Genomic DNA, 20,620 nt, shown 5'->3' on the forward strand with positions numbered 1-20,620 from the left:
ACTCACACAGGTTTGAAGTTGATAGCTTTGGTGATTCGATACATCAGCTAATGTTATCACGGGTTTGAACACGTGGTTTTGACGGAAGCAGGTATGTTATAAGGAGTGGCGTGTGGCAGTAATGTGATTACTTTGACTCGTGAAGGTACGCAGCATGTTGGGCTTCTTATACAATACCGCTTGATCACACCGGTGGCCTAGTCGTTTGAGCATCCACCTCTCATGCGGGAGCTGCACGGTTACGTCCCCTGTACCGTCCGGTACACAGAGGTGATAGAATAATCGGCACAGGCATAGTTCTCGGTAGAGCGGGGATGAAATACAAAATAAATTGGTTTTGATATCACCTTGTGTGCACAAAAAATGCTTTGTACCTTCGCGGGCTTTGCATCATCATCATTACTGCATTGTAATGACGTCAGGTGGAGTGTACATATGCACAACTTCTCAAAATGTACCGCACGCGTAGCACGCCGAAAAGATCCAGCAGAGTCTAGCGAGGTACGTAGCCTAACATAAACATTTTATATGAAAAACGCGTACCCGTTGGACAATTTTATGAATCGGTCCGAACGGACCGGGCGAATTATTGCATTTATTGTACGAGATTCTCCCGCTCCGCTCTAATTCATGGTTCATATGGAAGTAAGCCAGTCCTTAAACGCCTGGCATCCTTTCGTCTGGACGTCCGGCCTGCCGTTGGCGCAGATGAGTGCGCCGTCCCCCTTGAGCACCACCAGCGTCGGTATGCCTGCGACCTTGTAGCGAGACTTGAGCGTCCTGCGAGTAAGTGACACGTGGAGGTAATAAAACGGAACGCTCAACTAGGCCACCTCTTATAAGCAGTGTGCAAGTTTAAACATCAATATCATATATCCCAGCGCCATAAACGATTGAATGGCATGGTATGTAACACGATACGATACGATGCTCAGTATATTTACACTCCGTATCATACAACACCACACAACATCGTATCACTCAGTACCATGCGACACTTTACTTTGACGGACTGTCTTCGGAAAATTCTGAATACACATCAGAAATGAGGAAAATGTGGCATGTATGCTAGGCAAGCTAGCAAGCGTGTTGTGCTTTTGTATGAACAGCCCTGCTGCTGGATCTAGCTGCACTCCACCTTAGGTATCGCTTGCAATGGAGTGAAGCCTATAAAAGCGCGACTCGGCGGTTTCTGAAAGTTTGCGGATGTTTATAGTCAAAGCGCAAAAACGAGGGTCCAGGCAAAGAAAGCACAGGACAAACGCTGACTCGCAACTAAAGGTTTTCAAGCCTTTGATTGTCCCTTTACACTAGGAGGTTTTAGGAAATCAAGCCTTTATTTGCTAGTCAGCGCTTGTCTTATGGCTTTCTTTCTCTTGTTCCTCGTTTCTTGCGCTGTTTTACAAAGAGCCTATACAAACTAGCCCCAAGTCAACATTTTGCTAAGCATTATTTATGTTGTTAAAGCGTTCACCATACTTTACTAACTCAACCACACATGTCAGTGAGCCGTCGCATGCGCTTTTCAGCTTCCCTTTCAAGGCAAGAAGCAGTGAGATATAGTATGCACCGAGGAATATTCTCTGGCAGTGCAGTAGAAACTAGGGGCGTGGGGCGACGCTGTATGGACCTAGTTGGTGGGCTGGCGAGCACGTGGGAGCGGTTAATTTTTTGAAATCTGTAGAGTACAGGTATAAAGCAGCCCCCGATAACAGCACGTCACGAAACATGGCGCATAGCAAGACGAGAAAACGCAACTCAGCGCCCCAAGCTTCGCATTATCCATTCCCCGGAAAAAAAGGTTGTAACGGGTGAACTTGGCGGCAACAACCTTTGCTTGCGCTGCAAAAACTAACATTCGCAGCCTTTATTCCACAACGCCAGGACGTTTTCCCCATACTTTGAGCCTCAAAGATTGGAAAGAGGTTAGCTGTCACGGAAAAGACGGTAAAGAAAACACTCATTTTTGAACGTGCAATTGAGAGGGCGCCTATGTTAATAGAATAGTCCTCTTGAAAAAGTGACGGTGCCAGACCTTGATTTTGGTAATTCGTTGCCCAACATTGCAATTAAAGGGGGGGGGGGGGGAATGATCGTGAGAGTGGTTGGGAGGCTATCATCCGGGGGTGCCGGCAACGCAAAATTCAGGCAGTGAAAGAGCGCGTGGAATGGATATTACAAGCACGAGAAGTGCACTGGAAAATGTTGTAAACGGGTAGAAAAACGGGTCGAATTCGTAGGGATGCATTAAGTCGGTGCACAAACTGACGAAACACAGAACTGAAACCTTACACAAAAATGGCTGCGGAAGATGGGTGCAATCAGATACGCGGCTAAGGTGTTCAGGTATACGTAAATAATACCGTCGACTGTTGAACGCTGTCCTCAGACTCCACTAGCCGTATTGCGGCAAGAAAACTGGAAGACTAACCACTAATTACGCAGAATAAGAAAAAGGGCAATTAAAGAATGTTAACATTTAGGGGAAAGCGATAGACCATATGAACCGGCTAAACTGGACGAGAACGAAGACAGCCGTGGACCTAACCAGAATGCAAAGAAGCAACAGAAATGTGCTTGGGCATGACCCGTACTAGTAACGCGAGTGAAAAGGGGATTTTAATGAGAGGAAAAGGTGGAGCGGTAGGAACTAGTAACGCTTAGATTGGTAAGTGAGGGTACCTTAGCTTAATGCAGAGGATTCCAAGAAAATGCAAACACAGCAGGCGACAGCCAACAGGGAGGTGAACGGATGGAATCAGGAAGTCAGCTGAGATGAGGCAGCTGCATCTTCCACACGAGAAGGATAAGTGAAAAGTCAGATGGGGATACCTTTGTCCTACAAAGAATGTATTTAGGGTGATGATGAATACTGTTATCATATTGATCTACACCAAGGTGTGTTTTTTCTGTCTCATGTGGTAACGTGAATAAAATAGAGAAAATGGCGATTAAAAACCTCGAAAATTGTGAAAAATGAGTCTACATTGACCGATCACAATTTCGAGGCAACACTGATTAAGACATACTTATCAAACAACCTTTCTTCGCAGCTGATAGAGAGTAAACAAGCATCGAGAACCTACTCACACACGTTTCGCTTAGCTACTAGTGGTGAAACAATTTTGAGAGGAAAAGGTTAAAGGCGTTTCCTGAACTGTTTCAGAGAAGTACCAGCGCTAAAAATGTGGCAGAACGATGCACTTGTGGCCAGCGCGTGTTGCTTTCATGTTGTGCGCAGCGGTAGCTTGAAAAGCACAACAGGCTGGAAAATTTTCCTGTGCAAGCGATGAGGTTTGCACATTCAGTTCTGTGCATAAAAGGAATAAAGACAGAAAACAAAATTCCGCATTCTAATCGTCACTGGCGGCCAGCACAATGAATACAGCAGAATTTTTCACGCAGTAATTTCGCTCGCTGTGTATCAAACTGTCAGTTTAATGATTTTGGACTTATTAGGCTAAGAAAACATATTTAGCGTAGAACAAGAACGAGAGAGTACCCGCCACGGTGGATCAGTGGTTAAGGCGCGCTCGTCTACTGAGCCGGAGGGCCCCTGTACGAATCCTTTCGCGGCGACTGCGTTTCAATGAGGGCGGATGGCATAAAAGGCGCCCGGTGTGCTGTGCGATGTCAGTGCACGTTAAAGACCCCCGGTGGTCGAAGTTACTCCGGAGACCTCCAGTACGGCACCCCTTTATTCTTTTATTCTTTCTCTCCCTCCTTTATACCTTCCCTTCTCTCTCTCTCTCTCTCTTACTTACGGCGCGGTACGGGAGTCCACCGAGATATTTGAGACATTTACTGCGTCATTTCCTTTCCTACAAACCAATTTTCAAGAACGAAGTGCACGCTTATAGACCCGACAAAGAGCAGAGTTGTGCGTTAGAGTTGAGTTTAGTGCCTTGAATCATGAAATGTTCTCCATATTACTTAAACATAGTGTGTGTATAAGTCAGTAGTTTTCTTTACGCTCACAAAATACTACTGAATTGCCATCGTATTATTTCAAATATTCTAGCATATATACCACGGCCAAATCATAGCGTCACCTGCCAGAGAGGTATGGGTCATAGTGTCCGGTCATACACCGCGAAAGCTAACTATATAGGGATCACAGTTTGAAACTGCAACGATCGTACTGTTGCACAAGTAACGACATCTTCTTGATCAGACAATATCTGTATGCAACCTGGCAAAATATGCGTGTGGAGATATATCATATGCAGCCTCTCAGGAATCAGACCAATTGTGCCATTTAATATTTTTCCTTATATATATCCCGAAGGAGAAAATGCTGGATGTTCAGAAGTTTATTTTACATTTCCATTTAGTTACCATGCGTATGTACCCGCATCGTATCACGTGAACAAAAGGACGGGACAGTGAAGGCTGTCGACCTGCCAGCTAACTCATTCGCTGCACCGGCACTTCTGAATAGATCTCCTACCCAAGCACCCAAGCACCCAAGGTAATCGGACCAATGCTGCAAATGTAGTGGCAAAGGCCGGTTCTACACAGGACAAGACTGGAACCATCTATTTGCGATATTAGGCCGATTACCTGTGCTGCTCGGGATATGCCAACTGGAGAGGTATTTCATGAGGAGAGGCTAATTGGAGAGTTTGCTTTTTGGTCAGGAATATCTGATGAGAGAAAAGTGGACAGCCTGTTACTCACCCCTGCAGACTATCGCCGTAGGGAACCCTAGGCCATCCTCCATGGTGGTCATTGTAGTCCTCCAGCATTTCGGCCTCAGTTCGGTCCTGCGACACGAACACGATCTGCGTTGAGAAAGGGCTCAGGTTGGCTGTCTGCCGCGATGCAGCGACACCAACTGTCAGAGATCCGGCACCAGTCTTTTTTTCTCTACGGAGTTGGCCATTTGACATAAAAATTATCAATCAGCGAAAAAAATTGCATTCTCCACATAGTTTCAGCCAATGTGGCCACATTCAATAACCAATGCCAAAAAATTACTCAGCAACAGAGATGAAATCGCAGAAATCGTTATCTCGCCCGAAAGTTGGTATTTCATCAAATTTGTACAAGTAGTCTGAGATACGTGAAAAGCCGATTCAAGGTCCTGCATTCGTAACGAATCTCTTGCAAACACTTGATCTTGCTAAAAAGTGCACGTCGCCATAGTAGAAAAGTGAACATACCGTATATACTCGTGTAAGGGCCGCACTTTTTTTCCGCGGTTCTCACGGGGTGCGGCCCTTACATGGAACCGGCGTTTTTTCCGCTAAAAATTTCTGCAACAGCGCAGCCCCGATCACGCGTTCGTTTTTTTACGCGGCCGCGCCCATTTTTATGACGAATTAGCGCAGGCGCGACGAATCCTTCGAATACACAATGCATTAAAAGTGTGGATTGTGCCCGCGCGATCTGCGCCATTATCACCCGCAGTAAGACAGGTTGCTAGCGGTTGCTTGATCACTGTATTATTTTACTGGCAAATTTCACGTGATCCTAAATTAAGATCCACCTAAGGTGCGGCGCTTGTGGCGGCTTGGAGCGCCGCGTCACCGCCCAAAAACGCGCCACTCGAGTTTTCTTGCACGGTGAGGCACACCCAACTTGCCTGCATCCCATCCTGGCTTTTGCACAGCGTAACGTTTTGCCAATCCTTTCTGGTGCGAACGCCGAGCGAGCTAGCGTTGATGACGTTAAGAAGTGCTTGGGACTGGGCTAGTTGGAACATCTTCTCATAAATGCTGCGCTGCTTAGTTGTGCACGGACAAAGAAACTGGACAAACACTGAGGTTAAGCGCAATCCACCAACTGTAGTTTTATTCCTTGGAATAGGAAAAAGGAAACACCAGCTCACCATAGTTCTTCTTGCTGTTACAGTGCACTGTTATGTTTTATGTGCATTCACGATCCTCTGATTACGTCGTGATCTGGTGTTTCCTTTTTCCTATTCCAAGGAATAAACTTCAGTTGGTAGATTGCGCTTAACCTCAGAATTTGTCCAGCTTATTTGTCCGTGTACAACTAAGCAGCGCAGCATTTATGAGTCGATGACGTACCGCGTGTGCGGGGTTCTAGGCCGAGCACGGCGCGCGCGACAACACGTTCGTGGTCATAGCGATTTTTAAGTGGCCAAAATTATGCGCGCATGAAACAGTTTTTAGCTCACTTTTTTTTTCAAATTGCCAGCGGCCAAGTTGGGGGTGCGGCCCTTACATGGGGCGGCCCTTACGCGAGTATATACGGTAGTCACGGCAGTACCATCGCTTTCTGCATGCTACTTGCCATTGTTGCGTATTCGCGACAATCAACTCGCGCATGTTTCAAATGATCTGTTCCAGTATTTCCGATACCAAACCCAAATTTTGCCATTTTTCACCGCCATCTTCATCGTCATAGATGCTGCCAAAGTTCAACGATTGATGCTTGCCTTAAACACACCGGGAGTATGGATCATCAATATCGCAGTCACTAGTGCAACAGCGCACATAAAACAGCTAGGGCGAGCAATATAACCCCTGAAGCACACATCTGAAGAATAAGTGGCGGAAAGCCTGGATCCCCTGAGCACTGTTCAGTCAAAAGGGGGTCTTCTTCAGTGTACTTCCTGTCATTCTTGGCGAAGACAGTACGTGCTTCGGCGTGAGGCGGAACAAGTCAGAGTGTAGTCACACAATCGGAGGATTGCGATTGAGGAAGAGGGTGGTAATATGATGTAGGTCATCTAGAAAAATCTTATTTTTCAAATCAGGGCGTGCTTTGTTCAGCGAACTGCAGCCTCTTTCCTCCATTTTAAAAAATCAGAGATCACTGCGGCGGCCCGCATTGGAAGAATGCGAAAGCATTGACGCATCCTCGGAAATGGTCGCATCTCTTTTCCTATCTTTACATTTTCTTTTAACCATGGAACGGTCCGTTCTAGCGACCAGATAGTAATAAGGTCTCGCATCAGCTTAATTTGGAGAGCGAACGGAGGAAGCTAGTGAAGCCGAAGCCCATTGACGAGCTAGCTGTAAGAGAGTAAGTAGCGCAATTAAGCATTTCGCTGCACAACATACCTTCCGCTCTAACTGAGGAAGACGATCGTAATGTTGAAACAATGAACGGTAATCTCCCAGCCTTTGGTACGGAGTGCGCCGTAGAAGTAGGTGGCAGGAAGGTTCTACAGGATACCGGCAAGCTATCTCAGGAGAGGAAAGATCTGATAAAAAAACGCCAATCCATGAGGCCGTCTACCCCTGCACACAGAACTAGTAGAGCTATCGAAGTTAATAAAAAAGCGCAAGGTAGCCGACATAAAAAGGTTTAATATGTAGGGAATCGAGTATGCTCTAAAAAACGGAGGGAGCCTAAAAGCGTTGAAGGAACTACGCTCAGGTAAAAAGCAGATTGAAGCGTTAAGAGACAAGGACGGTAATGTCATTACAAATATGGATAAGATAGTTAAAGTAGCCGAAGAATTTACACAAATCTATACAGCAGCCAATGTGATCAGAGCGTTAATGACAAAGACAGGATAGTACAGCAATGGGAGGTCCCTCCAGTAAGGAAAGAGGAAGTAAAGAAAACCCTAGGAGCAATGCAAAAAGGAAACGCAGCTAGTTAGCATCAGGAAACAGCAGATTTGTTAAAGGACGGAGGAGAGATTGTGCTAGAAAAACTAGCCACCTTATATACACAAGGCCTTGAGACATCGAGCGTACAGAAACGTTGGAAGAACGCTGGCATCATTTTAATTCATAAGAAAGTAGATATTAAGGACTGGAAGAATTTACAGACCGATCAGCTTACAGTCCGTAGCCTACAAGGCATTTACTAAGGTAATCGCTGATAGGGTCCGGGCAACCTTACACTTCAATCGAGCAAATAATCAAGCAGGCTTTCGTAAAGCATACTCGAAATAGACCATACTCACGCAATCAATCAGGTGATAGAGAAATGCGCAGAATATAACCAGCCCCTATATATAGCGTTCATTTATTACGATAAAGCCTTCGACTCAGTAGAAACCTCCGCAGTCATGCAGGCATTGCGGAATCCGGGTGTAGAAGAGTGTTATGTGAGCATAATGGAGGATATTTATAACGATTGCACAGCTACCATAGTTCTCCATAAAGTCAGCGATAAAATTCGAATAAGGAAAGGTGTCAGGCAGAGAGACACGATCTCGTCTATGCTACTCACCGTCTGTTTGCACGAGGGGTTCCGAAAGCTGGAATGGATACAGCTGGGAATAAGAGTTAATGGAGAATACCTGAGTAATTAGCGATTCGCTGATGACATTGCCTTGCTAAGCCACTCAGGACAAGAACTGCAAAGCATGATCAATCAGTTAGACAGGCAGAGGAGAACGGTTAGGAGAACGCTGCCAGGAAGCCGAGCGTTCACTTCTGATATAAATTTACCGCCAGGTTTCGCATAAAAATTATTTACAATATTTATTTTCAAAAATAAGCTCACGGCGTGCTAGTACTTCCCGAAGTCATGACACTCGAGTTAAGAGCCTTCACCAAGTATTACGCACACGGGTTAGGACGGCCAACGCAACCAAGCCAAGATTCTGAAAGAAAAAAAATGCGGTTTGCTTAACTCCTCAGGCGCCGTCGCTCTTTGACCTCAAAACAGAGTGCGTGTGGCAAGTGGCTCTTGTGCTGTGGAGGCCTACGGCGAGTTATAGGGTCGTTCAGGGAGCCACAAAATGCAGCAGCTGCTTTCGTTTCGATCCGTATAGCAGTGGATTAGTTGGGTTGAATGGAGAGGCGTTGTTTGGGTTGTACAAGGGCGCATTGTCCACTTGGCTCTTACGAGGTGTGCCTAAATTTGCCAACATATGACACTTGTTGGTTTCGGTTATGTAATACACCGCGAAGTTCATTCAGTGGGAGCTAGAGTAAAAATGGTTAGGGGTAGAAATCGCTGGTCCTTTACCCCTTCGGTCGCTGTACGAGCAAATCTAAGACCCACTCAAACTTTTATCTGGATTTGCTTTATGTATACTTACACCTATACTGAGACGCTGCGCATTGCTTCAGCGCACGGAGGACGCTCATGTCTTCAGCTGTGCAATGACCGAACGTTGAAGCGTCACCAGCTACAAGCGCGACCATGTGATCCTTCAATTTCTTTCCCGCATTTTTGCCTCAGAAATACGTGCGCAGAGACTTTTCGATATTTTCTGGCAGCAGGCCTACCGAGACCTCCCTGCGTTCAAGTTACTGTTGCGCCGGTTCTTAATCATCATCATCTTCAACCTGACTACGCCCACTGCAAGGCAAAACCCTCTCCCACGCATCTCCAATCAATACTGTCCTTTGCCAGCTGCCGTCACTGTATCCCTGCAAATTTCCTACTCATCCGCCAACCTGACTTTCTGCCACCCCCTGCTACGCTTGCCTTCTCTTGGAATCCACTCCTGTACCCTTAAGGACCAACGGGTATCCTGTCTTCGCTTTACATGCCCTGCCCAAGCCCATTCCTTCATCTTTGTTCCGTCGACGATGTCGTCATTAACACGCGTTTGTACCCTCACCGCTCTCTGCCCTCTTCCGGACTCATAATTCTACATCTATCATTTTTGAAGCGCACAGCTTCACTAGGAGGGTTGGAGCCGAGCTTCGCGTATGCCGTGAAACCAAATGGCGAGCTCTGCGCATGCGCGAAACCGAGTGACGTCACGCGCGGCGCATGTAGCCGCAGCCGTCGCCGCCGCCGCCGCCGACTTCACAGACTCCGCCGCCTGACCTTTCGGCGCAGCCGCGCGCTACTGCGCATGTGCGCCGCCTCCACACCGACGTTACTACTGCGCGCTCGCCTCCTCGCCACTGTTTGACCTTTCGTTACAGCTGCGTGCTTACCACAGTTACTACGCATGCGGAAGGAGGGCTAATAACGCGCTTGCCTACACCGTCATCGTGGTGCTCCCAGTGCATTGTGCGCGAAGTGCTACAGCCATGGCGTCAAACAAAGCATAACTGCAGCTTTTCGCTTGTATATCCAGGCTTTACCAGAGCTATGCCACCACCAATTTTCTTTCCACAGCTGGCTGCGTCGTCCTTAACTAAAGTGAACCTTTTTCGCTAGCCTCCACATTTCTGGTTTGGATTTGTTTATGGGGTGTAACGTCTCAAAGCGCCTCAGGCTATAAGAGACGCCATAGTGAAGGGCTCCGGCTATTTCGACCACAACAGCCTCCACGTTTCTGCCCCATAGGTCCCTCAAGAAACAAGTACATAACAGCTATATCTTACCGGTACTCATGGGGCTCCACGTTTCTGCCGATAGATGAGTACCGCTAAGATATACCTGTTGTGTACATTTCTCTTGAGGGATATTGGTAAACTGCCTTTCAAGATCTTAGAGAACCTGCCATATGCGCTCCACCCCACTCTTGTTCTTCGTTATTTCCCTCTCATGATCCGGATTAGCGGTCACTACGTACCCTATGTAAACGTATTCTCTTCGCACTTCCAGCGCCTCGCTACTAGTTTTGAACTGGTGGTGGTGGTGGTGGTGCCGGCTCTTACCTACCGGCTACATGTGCGCATCCGAGAAGCGCTTCAGAAACGTGGCGGTGTCTTTTCGTCCGCGCGTTCCACTCGATACCGACAAGTTTGTTCGAAGAGGAAGGTACAAATTGTGCACAAGGCTCAACGACGTCACGGGCAGCACACGCCCCATCTGAGAATGACGGAGGTGGCATGATGCACGTGATGGGGCGGTGGCGTGATATCAAAATATAGCCACGCCTTGCTCCGTTCAACACGCGCCTCTCTTCTCGCCGCAATGGTTGTAGCTATTGCGATATGGTGCTCTCATCGCACGTCGGGTCACTATACCGGTTCTCAACGGTGGTCCTGAAAGCTTACGGGATCAAAGGCCCTGTGAGACCCCAAAGCGAGGACGGCAGCCACTGTCATTCGTTGAGTGAAGGCGACTGAGTAGAAAAAAATGTAATTTCTTTGCGACAAATATGTACAGTCTTTGTCATAAGTAACCAGGCTGCATGGTTTGCTTCTAGCTTGTATAGTGGAGCCTTGTGGTTTTCCTTAAGATCAAAAGGTGTTGGAAGGTAAGAAGGCCCGCAGTCCTTACCTTTAACGATCATTTCAGCTTCAGGGAAGCTGTAAGGGCCCCACTGTGCGAGCTAGAAGCAAACCATGCAGCCTGGTTACTTTTGACAAACACCACTTCAAATTTTTACATGTGCTGAGCAACTCTAGGAGTCGTCGCAAATAGTCTCCATATATCCATTCCAGGATATGCGGAAAGGCGACGATTAGATTTTTTTGTCCGTTACTTTCTATAAACATTTAGTCCAAGCGTACCTCGATAGGGAGTCCTTGTTGCTTGGCTTGCCGGTAAGCTTCGGCCAGCATGGGCGTGAAGGTGCGGCAAGGCACGCACCACTGGCCCGAGAAGTAAATGCAGATGAGGCGCTTATTGCGCAGAGCAGCGCCGGCCGGGATGCTTGTGCCGTCCTTGGTCAACAGCAGTTTGTCCCGAAACAGTTCCATCGACAATCCAATGGTAGGAGTGAACGAGTGCAGCATCTCGAATAGCAGGGCTGACTGCGCTCAACAGAAGGCAAGCGAGACGTAAAGTGAGCGGCTGCATTCATAGAACTGGACTAATGAATAGCGCTACGCTTTATGTGGCCAGTTCCGCGCGAGGCATGGCGGATTGTGATGGCAACGATAAAATCGGCGAGTCACGGTAGCCGAGAAGAAAAGCGCCTGATAAAGGGCACCCCACTTGGGTACGGCATCCGTACATAAAGCTGCACATCCCTTCCTAAAAATGGGAAAATTTTGGCAGCTTGGTTTTCGCGGTACAGAGCACCGGAGGTGACATGGGAGCAGGTATGTCTATTATAACTGTGCTAATGCAAATTATTAGCATTAGCTGTTCCTCTCTGTCTACAATTGATGTATTTACTTTGAATACTTCTTCGCTGGCAGCCAATGCTGATAGTGAGTATCACTGTTACGCGGATGTCGGGAACCTTTGTATTAGAAATAGCGGTAGAGAGTAATGGCTAGTCACATAGAGCGGTTTATCACGGCTGAGGTAGAAGAGAAAAACTTGAAGAACAAACAGGAAGGTATATTATGCGAAATAAGCTAAAAGCATGGGCAAGTTAGTCCAGATGCACTGAATAAGCGCAAAGGAGTATAGTCCGAGCAGGAATAAGGGGCTCTTAGTCCTACAGTCTGAGCTACATATTGGCTTGCAGGTGCGTCATAGCGGCCAATGGCCGAGTATTTCTATGTACTTTTCTTCTATATCCACGTGCTACGGAGCACAAGACGTCTATCACTTCGCATCCAGCAACCTGCAGTAGCCTTATAAACGCTTATTCTAAACCCGAAGATCGCCTTCATAAGGAAAACAACAAGGTCGCTGACATCACCTTAAGTTTAGGCGCAAGAGACTTGAAAAACGTGTGGATCGAGAGTAAGTCAAATGGTCAGTGTTGGTTTCTGAAATTTGTGGTGTTAGAATTATCTAAGTGGACTAGAAGACCCGCAGGAACACAACAAACAGGCCTACAGTTATCACGCACCGACACCGTTAAGACCGTCCCAAGGCATGCGCATTGTCAGTGCGTTTCGCAGTGAATAATATTTATTGCAATGAACCAAATCGAAGGGGGCTGCAAAACACAAGCCATTCGCAGGACTAAACTCGGTTACGGTGTCAACACTGAAAGCTCGTCTTTCGCGGCTTCGTGGTGTGCAAGCACCAAGTCCAAGACATGCTCTCAACAATGAAGGTTGACTGACCTGGCCAAGCGCCGGATATCTGCAAGATGCCCAGCCCCGTCCACTGCCAGCCTCAAGAAGCGTGAGTCCACAAGGAGGTGTTTTCGTCACAGGTAAGCAGAGACTCTTGGGCCACTCGACCATGAGGCAGAACCGGTGACGGAAAAGTCCGAAGACGTGACGAACGATCACAGACTACTTCTTCCTTCTCGACGCTTACCTTCACAATCATCCACAGTCATGATAGAGCTACAGCCGTATGTAATATCTGCAACGAAATAAAAGTAATGAAGCAATATTATTTGAACTACGACTCAAAACACCGAGCAGATGATGATATGGAAGTCCAATATTCAGGACGCGAAATACAACTGTTTTCGTTAAAGTGAAAAAGTGACAACTGTCATTTTCTTTTCCATAGCTCGCTGCGTTGCCCTCAATGTAAGTGGAGCCCGTTTTGTTAGTCTCCACGTTTCTGCCCCATGCGTGAGTAACGGCAAATGTCCCTTAACACTGATAAATGCCAATTAGTGATATTTAGCCGTAAACGGTCTAATTACTTTTTCACTTATTCGCTTAACAGTCCAGTCACTCTTGCGTCATCATACAAGTACCTTGGCGTCCACTTTTTACCCAATCTCTCATGGAAAACCCACATAGAACAAATTACTGCCAAAGCTAGCCGTATATTAGGTTATTTAAAACGTAACCTCAGAAGTGCACCTTCTTCCAGACAGCAGCTGGCACATCAGAAATTTGTCCGCCCTCAACTTGAATACGCATCTTCCATTTGGCCACCCACCAACGGTACTTAATTCATTCCCTAGAGCGCGTACAAAATCGTGCCGCTCTCTTCATTTTTCGCAACTATTGCCGACATGCCAGTATAACTAACATTAAGGCGTCGTTATCCCTTCCATCCTTAGAATTTCGCAGAACAATAGCACTTATCTGCCTCTTCCATAAAATTGTTTACAGCTATCATTCTTTCACACTACCTCTTACAAAACCAGCCCGCACATCTCACCGATTGCATAATCACCTCAGTTTTAAACGCCTTTCGGGAAGGACCACTGCATTCAACTCATCAGCCCTGTCCCGTGCAATCATTTATTGGAATAGTCTTCCTGACAACATTGTTCACATCTCAGATTATGTTATTTTCAAAGAAAAAATAAGCAGCATTTTGTTCTGAAGTGTGTTTTTTCTGAAGTTGTTCTGTAGTGTGCTATTCAATTTAGTTTTATTTTCTGGTTGGTTGCTTTCTATTGTATAACGACGTTAAAATAACCATCTTCTACTTGCTTCTTTTGCGCCCCAGTTATGGAACCCCCCTCAAATAATACTCCAGTCGGAGTACGTGACGTGTTTGAGTAATTAAGTAAATAAATAAATAGATCTGTTATCTACTTTCCTCTTCAGGGGCGTTGCTAAACGTCTTCACGCTTTCATGAATGCATTCATGATTTGAGAGACGCTACCAAATTTGCTCCACCCAAGTCTTGTTCTCCTAGTTATTTCACTTTCGCAATCTGGATCTGCGGTTGCTACCTGCCGCAAGTGGACGTATTTTCTTACCACTACCAGCGCATTGCTACCGGTCGTAAACTGCTGTTCCCTTCCAAGGGTTTATATATTGGTTTAGTTTTCTACGTACTAACTTTTAAACCCACCGCTCTACTTTTCAGTTGAAGTCACTGATCATGTTTTGCAATTCATCCCTTGAGTAACTTATCGAGAGAATGTCATTAGCGAATCGGCGATTACTGAGATGCTCTCCAAGAAATCTTATCCCCAACCGTTCCCAATCTAGGCTTTTGAATACCTCATGTGTTTTTCAACATTCACCTTTATATATCCCATTGTTCTCCTCCAGTACAGGGCATCAAACCAAGTTCCTACTGGCTCCATTCCTCGCCTTTCCTCCTCGGCTCTCTCCTACAGGCCCAGTAAATGCTTGAATACATCCCAATGTTATAGCGCAGGCTGTACCTCTCAGGCGCAAGGTAGATAGTGGTGGTAGAAACTCTGTTACAGAAAAGAGAGCGTACGAGCCCCCAAAGGCGCCCTAAAGACTGGATGACGTCCTTAGTCCGGGAAGTCATATGACGATACCTCTGCTTTGCTCGCGCAATGAGGGCATCTTGGGCCCCGGGCTCGGCTCTAAGTACTCTCGAACATAGTTGGGGAGGGTGGGAATGGCTGTTTTTCTAGCAGGCCCACACCGTGTGGCAGACGTCGGCTGTCTCCCAACAGTGCATGCACGTGCCAGTGACCATGAGGTCAAAGTATTGCAGTATAGCCGGGCACACCAACATGTTTTGTTTTTTTGTGGAGGTCGCGTAGAAATCGCTCTCCTTATCCAGGCCCTCGGCGGGAGGTGTATATCGACAGTGTTGGGAGAGATAGTGTCCCCCAATTTCTTTGTACCACAGCAGTGGTGGCTGCGGGGTCCAGCTCCTAGGACTCAACTGAGGCACCCAGGGAATGAGCTCTACGTCAAGGCGTTATGGTGCATCTGCAGTTCTTATGTGCGCGGTACATCGGTATGTTGGGGTGCCAGATGGGCTTCTTAGGCTCAAGGTACCCTATCATGAAACATAACAGAAAACTTTCTGTCGTTGCAACCCATTTGTACAATATATTAGGACATGAAATTACAGTATGCATGAAAATTTCTGTAGTCACACCATAATTTTCTGCATTTCATGGCTGTCGCTTGTCATAAAGAAATACTGCAGTGCTAGAAAAACACTACAGTACAAAAGAATGATCTGTCGTTAGGACAACACCACAAAATATTTATCATTTTAGATGATTCCGTCGTTGTTTTTTTTAGTGTGCAGAGAAGGCGCTTGGCTATATCAGGATGTTATTGTCTCAGCTGCAATTCTTAGGTGCACTTCCAGCACTTTCTGTGGTCAGTGTTCACTCCTCTACTGTATCGCGGATGGCGATACGGTGGAGGAGTGGGAAGACATGGGAAGCATGGGCACTCTTTAACGCGATTACTCGTAGACGTGCAGTCTTGTGGCAAAGTATACTGGTGTCGCCTGCAGCTCCATCGAATCTTGTTTTCCACGCGTCGACGTCAAGCGCCGAAATTCATCAGTAGAAAACCAACCAATCATTCTTATTTGGCATCACCATTGAGATGAGTCCACTGCAGAAAAAATTGAAGCAAAACTTCTTGCAGAAACATGGACTCGGATGGCACGAAACTTTTGTTTTAGAATGCAATCTAACCTCTGTCAACTTTATGCCAGCCCGGCCCACGATATGGAGCAACTGTTCGCAAGTTCTTCAGCGAGTCTGGCTGACAATTATTTTCTACAACTTCTTTATCTTCATTTGCATTGTGACCCTGTTATTAGCCAACGAATTGAAGTTCGCTAAGATGTATGCTTTTTTCATAAGCATTCTCTTTTCCGTTCAGCCTGGATATCTCCCACTTCAATTCCCTATCTGAACTGCGGGTCGAAAAGTTGCACAAGAAAAGTGCTGCGGAAGGATAGGAGAGAATTCAGTGCACTCAAACTTCATTGCAGTCGCAGTGTTTGTCATAAACTACAGCCATCGTGACCTCCTGCGAGTGAACAGATAGCGTGTGCTTATCATGCAGTTCCTCAGAGCGCAATCGTTCAAGCTCTTGTCATTGTCCTGGAAGATTTTAAAAACAATCGATTAGTTATCAGCCTCAATGTTTTTTTTTTGAAGAAATCGATAAATATGCAATATATTCATCAATAGGTCCGAGAGGAAGAAGTGCGTCTGAACTATTTTTGCTTGTTTTCCTAATAGACCACCCTAGAACTTCGAACTTCGAAGGCGCATAACAAAAAATACGGTTTGATGCCACTGACGGGAAATTGCCACAAATAAACAAACACGGGTTGCATTTATGCAATTCTTTGATATCTGCTAAATGTACGCTTGAAGTGGCTGTGAGTGCTGTAGGCGGTTGCGATGGTTATTCTTTCGGTGAGGTTAACGCTACTTACTAGCCACACATGAGGCCGATGTGAAGAATAGAACCTCTTCCAATCGCCGCAATTTTCTTTGGTTAACCTCCAATAGATCTTGGTGCATGATTTAGATTTTGATTCCGGTTTGCTGTTGAATCTTGCAGCTATTTCATAAGTATTTCCCAGGAATTATTTTGTACATGTCAGCTCCTGCTGTCGTTAGAGTAATGAATGACCCTGATGCGCAGTTTGGCAAAACTCCGATATGGTTACTGAAGCAGCGTGCTATAATTTCTTTCTGTTTGTTTAAATAATCTGCTATCATTCGCTTCATTTCGCAGATGTGTGCTGGCACTGGAGGAAGAAGGCGCTGTAAATTTCCGATTCATCGAAAAATTGTTGCCTTCAATACTCATTTCGACGAATGTGCAATAATGTGTCATCTTCTGTGAAGTGGAAAGGAGCAATGCCATGGTTGCTAATGACGCGCCTTCAATCGCTATCAGTCCTTGGAAACAGTCAAATCAGACCACCCAATAAGCCGAAAAACACCGTTGTTATCACGAAAAGAAGTATTACTGCTCTTAGCTCTGGAAAACATCATTTAAAATTTCAGAAAACAGGTGCTAAATTTTGATGCGTTTTTCTCTTTCTGATTACCCGTTCTGTTCAGAGGGAGCACTCGTGTTATAAGTAGTTTCGTTGTTGAGAATACTAAAGAACAGTCGAGCTTAACTGCCAGAACCCACCTCTGAGGCCAGAAAGTCAAGCGGCTTACATCCAGTTGGTAACGTAGGCTCCCTACGAATGCATACGCAGAAAACATGTGCTATGAGTTTGCTGTTATTCAGAGCAGGATGCACTGCATAATTGCACTGTCAATATACAGGGGGCCACGTCTAATAATCCTACTGCAAACGTTAGCGCCTGCATCCGGTCTCTTTCCTAACAAGTCTTCCGCTACAGTGCTGTAATTTCTAAAATTTAAGTTGTTGGGGAATTGCAGCCGGAGCTGCCGCTGCGCCAACCAGTCCCCTTTATTACTACAGGTCTTGTTTTAGCCGCTGACGTATTGTAATAACAGTGCCAGTAATATTCGTTTTGTGCTAATTTTAGATATCAATGAAAAAGATTGCGGTCATACTGATTGGACGACTCTATATAGTACCATAGCTAAGAAGAAAAATGTATAGTGATCCTCGATGGATCGTATTAATGCACTAGCAACAAAACATTCGTTATATCCGAGTTTGACGCACTAAGAGGTAGCTATATCCGATGTGGTACACTTAGGATCATTTTATCCGCGATAAACACGTGACAGTTCGTTATATCTGCGGTGACATACTAAGGTTCATTATATACGAGACAGAACACGAAAGTTCGTTATGTCGGAGGTGGCATACTTAGGCTTTTTATATTCGACGTAACGCAGAAATGCTCGTTATATCAACGTGTCACCCATCCATGCATGACGGCGGCCCCATTTCCGCTTCCACAGAGCCTTGCACTGCCAACCAATTAATAAATGGGCCATTGTGTTGCTATCAGATTTTTGGTTTCGGATGGCCGCTTTCTCTATGACCAGACTCCGGTCCTGAAGACACGACATGGGAAATATTAATTGTGGGTTGGCGTTGCAGCGTGAACATGGGCAAAAGCAGGCCAACAATAGGGTAAATTTTAGGAATATTAAAGATTCATGGCCTAAAATAAAAGGCTATTAGTCGCAGAAATAATTAGCATGCTCTCGAAGTGTGTCATAGACATTAATCAAAAAATTGTTCGGGAGAACGGAGGGCACGAGAGCCGCGAGACAATATATCATTCTTTCTCTTGCAAGGCTGGATCATCACTGACTGAAAGAGAGAGCAAGGTGCAGCGCATTGCGATAAATATTAAAAATATTTTAAAAGCAGCAAGGCCATGGAAAGTTAAAGCTAGCATTCATTTAGGTAACCACGTGTTTTTGTGAGCAAACATTTTCTTAAGAAATAGAGAGCAAGGTCTCAGCGGTTCAGCCGAGAGGTGGACTATTGTAGCATTTACACGCAAATTTATGACAATATCCGCGAACTATCGACGACCATAAGATTGCGTATCGTGCTTCTCGTCGTTTTCTACGGATTATCATAGACCGGAATCTATAACGGCGCCCGCACTGTAGCTTTGTCAAGAAAACGTTAATCTGTAGCACACCTACTCAGATCTCTTGGCTAAAAAATCATGGGGCTCGTCGATTCAGTGAATGCTGCGGCTGTAGAGAGCACTCTTCTTGGTATTTTTATGGTATAGAACACCCGTACTTTCGAACACATGCAAGACGAATCCGCGCGCCCTCCAGACTCTGAATGCCAGGCTTTTCACACCTGCCTGGGTCTCTCTCGCAGAACGTCAGCAGTCACTACCATTGTCATCGCCCAGAACTATCCACTTGTCGACATATATAAGCATTGACAGCTTGTGAATCCACATACGCCATCTAACAAGGATTTCTCAGCATCACCTTGTGTTAGTGGCGGCAAGAAGACCCCACGCAGCGCTTCCAAAAGTAATAGCTACCCACCGGTCGTCCATCTCATCACAGTTCACACCGGCGGCACGGCCTGCCTCAGCGCTGTGGTGTCTGCGGGAGCCATATTTGTGCTTTACAGCCCTGGGGATAGCAAAAAAATCGACCTTATGGACGCCGCTCCTCAAACAGTTGACACTCTACCAACTCCGCACCGAATATTGTGATCGCGCTCTTTCGTATACAGATGGCTCGGTCTCAACTACAAGCTCAGCTGGCGCCGTGGTTATTCCTGCGAGAGAGGCCAGTATTAACCAGATAACTTGGCACCAGACAACCTCCACTGGGTGAGAATTTGTGGCTCTTCATGCGGCTGTACAGCAGATCGCTGCACAAACACGCCACAAATGGGCGGTGTTGTGCGATTTAAAAGCTGCCCTACAATGTCTTAATTCTGCATACGCCATGGTGATCACGACAACCTAGCAGATGAATTAAAACAACTTCAACATCAGGCACAGGAAGTGCGTCTTGACCTCTTCCACTGGCTACCAGGACCCTGTCGGATTGTCAAAAGCGTTGCAGCTGACGCTGCAGCGCAATCGGCGAACGACAGTACGAGCATTGCCCAGATGCCACTGACAAGAGCCGACGCAGCAAGACATCTGCGAATGCTTGGCCGAAATGAGATTTTAGCGTTATAGCCTTCGCTTGGAAACTCCGGGTGCCTTCTGCACCACCGCGACACGTTACTTCAACTCAATCCTCCATCCGGCATCTCCCGCTGCGATGCTACGTTGTTGTGTCGCCTGGGGCTAGGAGTGGCATATATAAATGCTACTCTCACTTAATCGCAATGGCAGACTATCCTGCATGTGAGAATTGCGGCTGCGATGAAACAATCGAGCACCTACCTTGTGTCTGACCACGGTTTGAGCGTGAGCGTGTCCTCCTGGTGCAACTCTCTGCCGCGTACATCCACGGCCGCTTACAAAAGCAAATATTCTGGGTGCTTGGAGTAAACCCTCATCGGAGAGGACAGCTATGAAGGCGCTTCTCAAGCTCTTGAAGGACAATGGAGTAAGTGCAAGGTTCTGAACTTTCAGTGTGTACCCTGTGTACTCTGTTAGTAACGGCGGACGGACACATGGACAAAGGATCTCTCTGTCCTGTCTCCCTTTCCATCTCTCCCTTGATTCCCATTCCTACGTGTAGGGTACCATACTGGGCGTCGCCTAGCTAACCTTCCTGCCTTTCCGTTCATATTTCTCTCTCTCTCTCTCTAGTCATCTTGCGATACCCCACTATGCAATTATATGCATAAAATTAGATTTGCCATGCTCTTCGGGTCATCCATCACGAAGTGTTAAATTAACTTAATATAACTGAAAAAAAAAGGCGCACAA

The 20,620-nt window shown here is 46.3% G+C and overlaps 1 protein-coding gene across 1 annotated transcript; it reads right to left on the reverse strand.

Moving 5' to 3' along the window:
• Positions 1 to 635: 635 nt before the first annotated feature.
• Positions 636 to 11,489, reverse strand: LOC149333508 (nucleoredoxin-like protein 2). Its single transcript, XM_089556070.1, has 3 exons — positions 11,301 to 11,489; positions 4,681 to 4,784; positions 636 to 780 (listed from the first exon to the last, which is right to left on the reverse strand). The coding sequence occupies exons 1-3, from the start codon at positions 11,487 to 11,489 to the stop codon at positions 636 to 638; spliced, it is 438 nt and encodes a 145-aa protein (XP_089412196.1).
• Positions 11,490 to 20,620: the final 9,131 nt, after the last annotated feature.

Source organism: Amblyomma mixtum, chromosome 8 (assembly GCF_055824585.1).
Source record: "Amblyomma mixtum isolate Tamu chromosome 8, ASM5582458v1, whole genome shotgun sequence".
NCBI classification, from domain to species: domain Eukaryota; kingdom Metazoa; phylum Arthropoda; class Arachnida; order Ixodida; family Ixodidae; genus Amblyomma; species Amblyomma mixtum.

Excerpts from the sequence above, each read along its gene's own strand:
- LOC149333508 (XM_089556070.1), bottom strand. The coding sequence starts at position 11,489 with ATGGAACTGTTTCGGGACAAACTGCTGTTGACCAAGGACGGCACAAGC. Across the intron at positions 4,785-11,300 it reads AACAAGGACTCCCTATCGAG|ATCGTGTTCGTGTCGCAGGA; the intron begins GTACGCTTGGAC and ends TTCTCAACGCAG. Across the intron at positions 781-4,680 it reads TACGGCGATAGTCTGCAGGG|GACGCTCAAGTCTCGCTACA; the intron begins GTGAGTAACAGG and ends ACTTACTCGCAG.